At 45.9% G+C, this 7,053-nt stretch overlaps 1 protein-coding gene across 1 annotated transcript; it reads left to right on the top strand.

Moving 5' to 3' along the window:
• Window positions 1–4,786: 4,786 nt before the first annotated feature.
• On the top strand, window positions 4,787–6,537 carry LOC124704727 (ALA-interacting subunit 3-like). Its single transcript, XM_047236994.1, has 7 exons — window positions 4,787–4,838; window positions 4,952–5,010; window positions 5,092–5,166; window positions 5,258–5,365; window positions 5,500–5,570; window positions 5,830–6,130; window positions 6,235–6,537. Exons 1-7 carry the CDS (start codon window positions 4,787–4,789, stop codon window positions 6,535–6,537), a joined length of 969 nt encoding a protein of 322 aa, XP_047092950.1.
• Window positions 6,538–7,053: the final 516 nt, after the last annotated feature.

Raw genomic sequence — 7,053 nt, forward strand, 5'->3', positions numbered from 1 at the left:
GGGGAGGGAGGCGCGGCATGGCCGGCATGGTGGCCATGTCGTCGACGGCGTGGCTACGGGGCGTTCGGGCCGAACGGTCATGTCTAGGAGGTGCGTGGGAGTGAGGGGAAGCTAGTGGCGCGGTGGGACGCGACGGGATGCAGTGTGCACGAAGAGAGACATGGGTGGCCACGGGTTGGTGACCATGGGCATGGCATGAGTGTTGTGGTCATCCCCTTGCTTGTCCGGTCTCATGGCCATGTCTAGCAGGTGTCTAGGGTCCAGGGACCGTAGGTGACATGGTGCTGCAGGGCCGAAGTGACCGGAGAGAGGGTGGCATGGTGGTGTCATGCCATGGTCGGCATGGAAGCTTTTGGTCAAAGGTGAGCGAGCTCCGAGTGTTTGCGGTGATGGAAATGGTGCAGGAGGGTGAGGTGATGCTCCAGGGCTGCAGGGGTGGCCAGGGTTGGACCTGGTCCAAGCCCACACTCAGCATGGGCACCATTTCTCCTCCTCCCTGCCAAGTGTTTGATATAATGCCCGAAAGAAAAGTATTTGTGAATTTTGAAAAGATTTTTGGTGGAGTGTAAAGATATAATAAGAGAAGTGGAATGGAGGTGGTGGTGGTCAAAATGAAGTTGAAATGCAAAATCACATATTGCATATGATCTTACATATGTTTCATAGTCCCTACTTTGCTTGCTCACCATTTGAAATTGAGACAGAATTTGGGATGATGGGTTTGGGCAAAGTTGTTCTCCTTGATGTTGTCTTGGATGAGGTGCAAAGAGTTGGCAAAGCATAGTTTAGAAATCTTCCAAACCAGGGGCTCAAAGTGGGCATCAGGCTAAAAATATCACATGTGACCATAAATGCATGTGAGCTCAAATTTGATCCAAATTCGATTTGAGTTGTGTTTCCTTGCTTCCAAAAGTGTTAATAAGTGTTTGGTAACCATTTACAACCAATGGTGCAAGCCAAAAGGGTCTAGGTTAAAGATTTGCAAAAATGGCTAAAAGTGTATGTGAGTGAAAATGGGATTTTCTCCCTATTTGATTTCTCTCTTTTTGATTTGATTTTTCTTGACTCCAAAGTGATTCTTATTAGTTTAGGAACATTTCCAAACCATTGAAACCATTCCAAAAGGTCTAGCTCAAAGATTTGCAAAAATGGCCATAACACATAAGAGGTGATGTGTCAATTTTTCTTATTTTTGAAATTTGTTCCCCTTGCTTTACTTGGGCAAGGTTGAGGGTCAATTTAGTGTGAGATTTGGTTTAGATATGGTTTCACACCATTTGGGTAAGGTACAAGTGCATAGAACAAGAATTGGGTATTATGGCTATGTGTCACATATGCCTCTATGCATATGTTGCATTTGATTTTTAATTTGACTAGGCTTGACCCAATTGATGTTGTTAAGTGTTGAAATGGTATATAGGAGTGATCCAACCATTCACCACAAGTCTTAGGGTCATGATCCTCAATTTCACAAATTTGCATTTTCCTCTCATATGCCTCTATGGCATTTTTAGTTTCTTTTTATTTTCTTTGGTATCAACTTGGAAATGGTTTGAGAAGTACTAGATAATGTTTATGAAGGTTTTCCAATCCTCTAAATAAAGTGGAAAGGCCTAGGGTAAAGTTTTTACAAAAATAACCATAGGCACATAGGCCTTTTCTTATTTAAATTCTTTCTATTTTATTTTAACTTGGATGGTAAAAAAGGGTGTGAGTTTTAGGGTTTAAGAGTATTTCAAATACTAATTAAACAATCATGGCAAAAGCACAAGAATTAAGCAAGATCACTATGTATCAAACTTAATTTAATAAAAGTTTTTGTTGGTTCCAAAATTTGGAACTAGGGAAATTCATTTTGTTGTTTTGAAATTTTTGGGATGTTACAGCCCACTCCTCCTTAGCTCATGTCGATGAGTAGGAGGGGGGTATAGGCAGGGGAACAGGGTGAGACAACTCCACCGAAGAAGCGGAAAGCGTCGATGACCGAGGCAAGGGGGGCAGAACGCGATGTAGACCCCGCTCGAACTCGGTCTGAAGACACAGGTTGCGTTGCCCCCAATGACGACATGGGTGGCGACGTAGATGTTGAAGAAGACCCTACCGTCGTGGAGGCAACTGCCCTGCCACCCTGAACCCGCGTCAGGTCTACTGCCGCTGTCACCGGAGCAGAGGCAGGGGCCGGGGAAGGCCTCTCCCGCCTCGCCGCAGCTGTCGACGCTGCTGTCAACTCCACCGACGCGGCGGAAGTAGAGGCTGAAGCCGCCCTCTCCTCCCGTGGTGACGCTACTCTAGCAGCTGCAACCGTCGCCGATGTCGACGCGACGCCAACAGCAGCTGGTGGCGCCCACTCCTCCCCTGCCGGCGGGACTCTCTTTTGGTTGCACAATTCACGCTCTGTTTTTTTTCTTCCATTCAGTAGCCACGTCTGATTCCATCCGTGTCAGCGCGAAGCTATTCCATAAGCTTCCGTAGGTGTAGCATTATCGGGCTTTTTTTATGTAACCATATATTTCATTAGACAATCTGTTTAAAGAGATTACACGTATGATTACCACACAAGACAAACATTTGTGTCAAGCAACTTTGCACAAGGAAACCCACAAGAAGTAGAACTACAAGTTCACCCTTGGAGAAACATGTACCTCGCCGAAACATAGTCCATCTTCCTCCACTGGCACTATGGTAGCGCCGGAAAAAGAGGCGAATGACCGCCACACCTAGATTTGGGAGAGCACCATCGCATTCATAGATGCTTTTCGAGCCGATGAACCGGGCTATCGCAAGCAATGAACCCAAGACTTTGTGGCACGTCGGCCGGGGATCTTCCTCGTGGTCAAATCCCAACGACGTCATCTTCACTTGACATAGTCGAAGAAGAGAAACGCCGCCGCATGTCGTCATCCACGTGCACAAGTGCAAGACACCACACACAACTGCAGTAGTCAACGCGACTGCCACCCGCGAAAGTATCGAACACCGACCACCGACAACAAATCTCACCGGATACGGAGACCACCGAGACGACCAAGCCATCTGCCCCCTGACGCCACCGGTTGGAGCGACGTCGAGATGGAAGAAGAGCAGAGGCAAATTATTTCGATGCGGCGCAGTCTCCTCCATAGAAGCAGCCTCAAGAAAACACTAGACAACCCGGGCTAGAGGCCAGAGCAGTCACTCCGGGGTCCCCACCCCCTCCCGTCGCTGGAGCAGCCGACGGAGGAGGCAGGACCGGCGACTTGGCTGGTCGGGAGCAGATGAGCGCCGCCCAGATTTTTTTTTTTGATCGGGTCTACGGCGGGCTTACGCCAGCCTGAACATTGATCAAGAAGTGTACATGGGGATTATTACAATATTTTTAGAGGGAGGCGAGGGGAGTGGGGGGGAGAGCTTCAAGGGGGGTCGAACCCGTTACACCAATTATTAAGAGTGAGAGAGGGAGAGGAGGTAGTACAGCGATGTGCCCACAACCTAATGTCCTCAATGCACCTATGGGAGACAAGACGCAGGTCCTCGCACATGCCATTGAAAGTCCTGGCGTTTCTTCTCTTCCAGATGTTCCAGGTGATGGCGGCGACGATCGTTGTTTCTTCAAAATTCCTACATTGCATGGCCCAGAGGTCAGCGAGGTTGGAAGGTCTCCCAACACTGAAGTCTGGGAAGAAGAAGGTCCAGACTTCCCAGGCACGGGGGCAGAGCAGCAGCATGTGGTCAGTGTCTTCATCTTGGGAGCAGGAGAGGCAAGTAGCAGTGGTACTGAGACAATGGCGAAACCGGCCTTCATTGGTCGGGAGACGCTTCTTCAGAGGGGCAACACTCCTCCAAACATTTTCAGCAACCTCGTCAATCTGCAAATGCCTGAAAGAACTGACATAGACACTTTTGTTCGAGAGCTTTTTGTTAGTGAGGCGGTCACAACGGTTATCCGGGAAGTCGCGATGCAGGACCACAGAGGTGAGCTCGTTTGCAAGGGTACGAAGGTCGGTCTCCGCGGCAAGCGAGAGGCGCGGTCCAAGGGTGCCGCGGAAGTCGGGCGTCAGCGCCGTGGCAACATTAATGTTTATGCGAGTGGAGTGGGAGTAGAGGTCAGGGAAGCGGTCCTGAAGGGTGGCGTCGCCAGTCCAATGGTCGGCCCAGAACAGATACTTTGGTGACGGAGCGAAAAACTTTGAGACCAGCGACAATGTCCTTCCATACGTGGGTGTCGAGGTGGTGTGTGTCCCCGAGGTCCCTGGAGCCATTCCAGCCGTATCGGCGGCGGAACCAAACGGCCCAGGGGGCGGAGGTGTCAGAATGGATCTTGGTGAGAAATTTTGTTAAGAGGGCGGAATTTTGCGATTGGATGGATAGAACGCCAAGCCCCCCAAGGTTTGTTTGGAGCGCAGACATCCTTCCAGACGACTTTGCAATTTCCGCCATGGCAAGTTCTTTTTTTCCTGGAGCGGTTCTTTTTTCCTGGAGGAAACGCCTACTCCGTACCTGAATTGAGATGGTATGAACAATGTAAGTTAGTTAGCATTATCGGCCTTGTGAGTAGCTGAACTTTTGGAAAATAGTAATGACTTCTCTAGAACAATAATCCTATTACGGGAGGATTCCTTCTCTAGAACGTCCCTGCACCTCCAATACAACGTGCGACACCGCGTCCCCAAAACCGCCCCCTCTCCAGTGCATTAAGCTCAATCCACCACACTTCCTCCTCCACCTCACTCCCTCCACCAGCTTTCCTCTCCTCGACTCCTCCTCCACACACACGCCACCCCGGCTATCCTGTTGCTAGATCGAGCAGATGGATCCTGCAGAACGGGATGGCGACTCAAGGAAACCGAATAAGCCCAAGCGTATGTCCTCTCTGATCTTCTTACTCTCTTTTTTCGAAAGATTTGATCTTCTTACTTTGACGATTGATGATTTCAAGAAACCGACGAGTATTTTCTGTTGGTTTTGCTTGCAGATTCCAAATTTTCACAGCAGGAGCTTCCAGCATGCAATCCAGTGCTGACACCTAAAATTGTAACTATCCCAGTCACCAATTTTTTTGATCTTCAGATATGCATTTGCTGTACTACACATGCTGATATGTGGACATCGCAGGTCGTTACTGTCTTCTTGCTAATTGCGTTCCTATTCATTCCAATTGGGGTTGTGACTCTGAATGCATCACGACAGGTTAGGTGCAAATGTCTCTGATCATATTAGTTTTCTTTACTGTGATTCTTGATGGTTCATTTGTTTATTTTGCACCTTTGCTGTGATCTAGGTTGTCGAACTGGTGGAGAGATATGATATAAGTTGTGGTCCCAAGCATGACAAGATCGGGTTCATTCAGAATTCCGAGACTGCAAAAACATGCAATATCACACTGCAGGTGAGTTTGGAATGAGAAATGCTTTCTCAGTTATTACATATTTATTTGTGTAGTTTGCCTTTGTGATGTTAAGATGCAGAGTTTTAGTATCCTGTTTTTTTTACTGAACTAACTGGCTACTCTATACCTTTTAGGCGACTAAATACATGAAGAGTCCAATCCTTGTATATTACCAGATTGGCAACTTCTATCAAAACCATCGAAGGTACATTCCCCAATGAAATGTTGTATTGGAAAAATATACATGCCTTCCCCTTGTGGTTCACAATCAGTGCTTTGCAAGGAACTTGAGAAAAATTATTTCGCGCCTTCTATTGCATTTTCAGAAGACACTGTTGAACTGGAACGCATGCATGTATTCACTTATGTCTACTGCATTCTTGGTGTACTATTGATTTTGGTACTGTCCTGTCAGAGCAAATCATGTTGACATACTCAGACCAATTGTTGCCATCTTTTCCTAGGTATGTGAAAAGTCGAAGTGAGAAACAACTCCTGTACAAGAGTGCTTCCCATTTGACAAAAGCATGTGATCCTGAAAATAATACCGCTGGTGGTGCTCCAATTGTTCCATGTGGCCTTGTTGCTTGGAGTATGTTCAACGACACATTCACAGTTGAGGTCAATGGGGAGACTATTGAAGTAAATAAAAAGGATATAGCTTGGAAAAGTGACAAGAAGCATAAATTCGGCAATGACATCTATGCTAGTAACTTCCAGAAGGGAAAACTCATAGGTGGTGCTAAGCTAAACCAGAGCATACCAGTACGTGGAATTTCCCTCTTTCTGGATTATCGCAAATCTCAATTACCATCATTCTACGCATGATATTTTACTCCTTACTTTATTTTTCTTGTCACAATATCTAGTTAAGTGAGCAAGAAGATCTCATTGTATGGATGCGAACGGCTGCCTTCCCAACTTTCAGAAAGCTATATGGCAGAATTGAGAAAGATATCATGGAGAATGCTACAATAACTGTGGTTATACAAAATAACTATAACACATATAGCTTTGGAGGATCAAAAGCGGTGGTCCTTTCTACTGCATCTTGGATTGGAGGAAGAAATAATTTCATTGGTATTGCGTATCTGACTATTGGTGCTTTATGCCTTTTTCTTGCTATGGGCTTCACAGTTCTGCTCATGGTTAAGCCAAGGTATGATTCATAATTTGCTCACTAGTATTAATGAACATACAGTTTCCCATCCGAAACATGGTTTTAAGAGTCCATACCAGTTACTTTCCCGAACCCTTTGTTATCTACTTCAATGTTTTTTTTTTCGATTAAGCCAATGCAGCTCTTGCTTCTGTTCATTTTCAATAAATTGGGGAAAATACTACATTTGAACCAAATAGCATTTTTATCTTTCCATGATACAAAAGCTTGAGCTCTAGTTACCAGCCTGTTCCATATGAAACATTATATAAAATTTTGCAATTGGTTACTAGTGAGGGCTCAAACTGTTGCTCCAAGATTATCACATTTACTTATTTTCATGGAACAGAGATGGATAGATAAACCCTTCTACATCAAAACCAATAGACTGAAGTTCGCTTTCTTGGGAATAAAGGAGGATTTCAGTGGGTAAATTTCTTCCAGTTGGATCTGTGGCTGTTTGTTCTTATTCCCATTCAGTAGCATGATACATATATGAGGCAAAATGTACTGTAATCTGCTGTCTTAA

Source organism: Lolium rigidum, chromosome 3 (genome assembly GCF_022539505.1).
Source record: "Lolium rigidum isolate FL_2022 chromosome 3, APGP_CSIRO_Lrig_0.1, whole genome shotgun sequence".
In the NCBI taxonomy this organism is placed as follows: Eukaryota; Viridiplantae; Streptophyta; class Magnoliopsida; order Poales; family Poaceae; genus Lolium; species Lolium rigidum.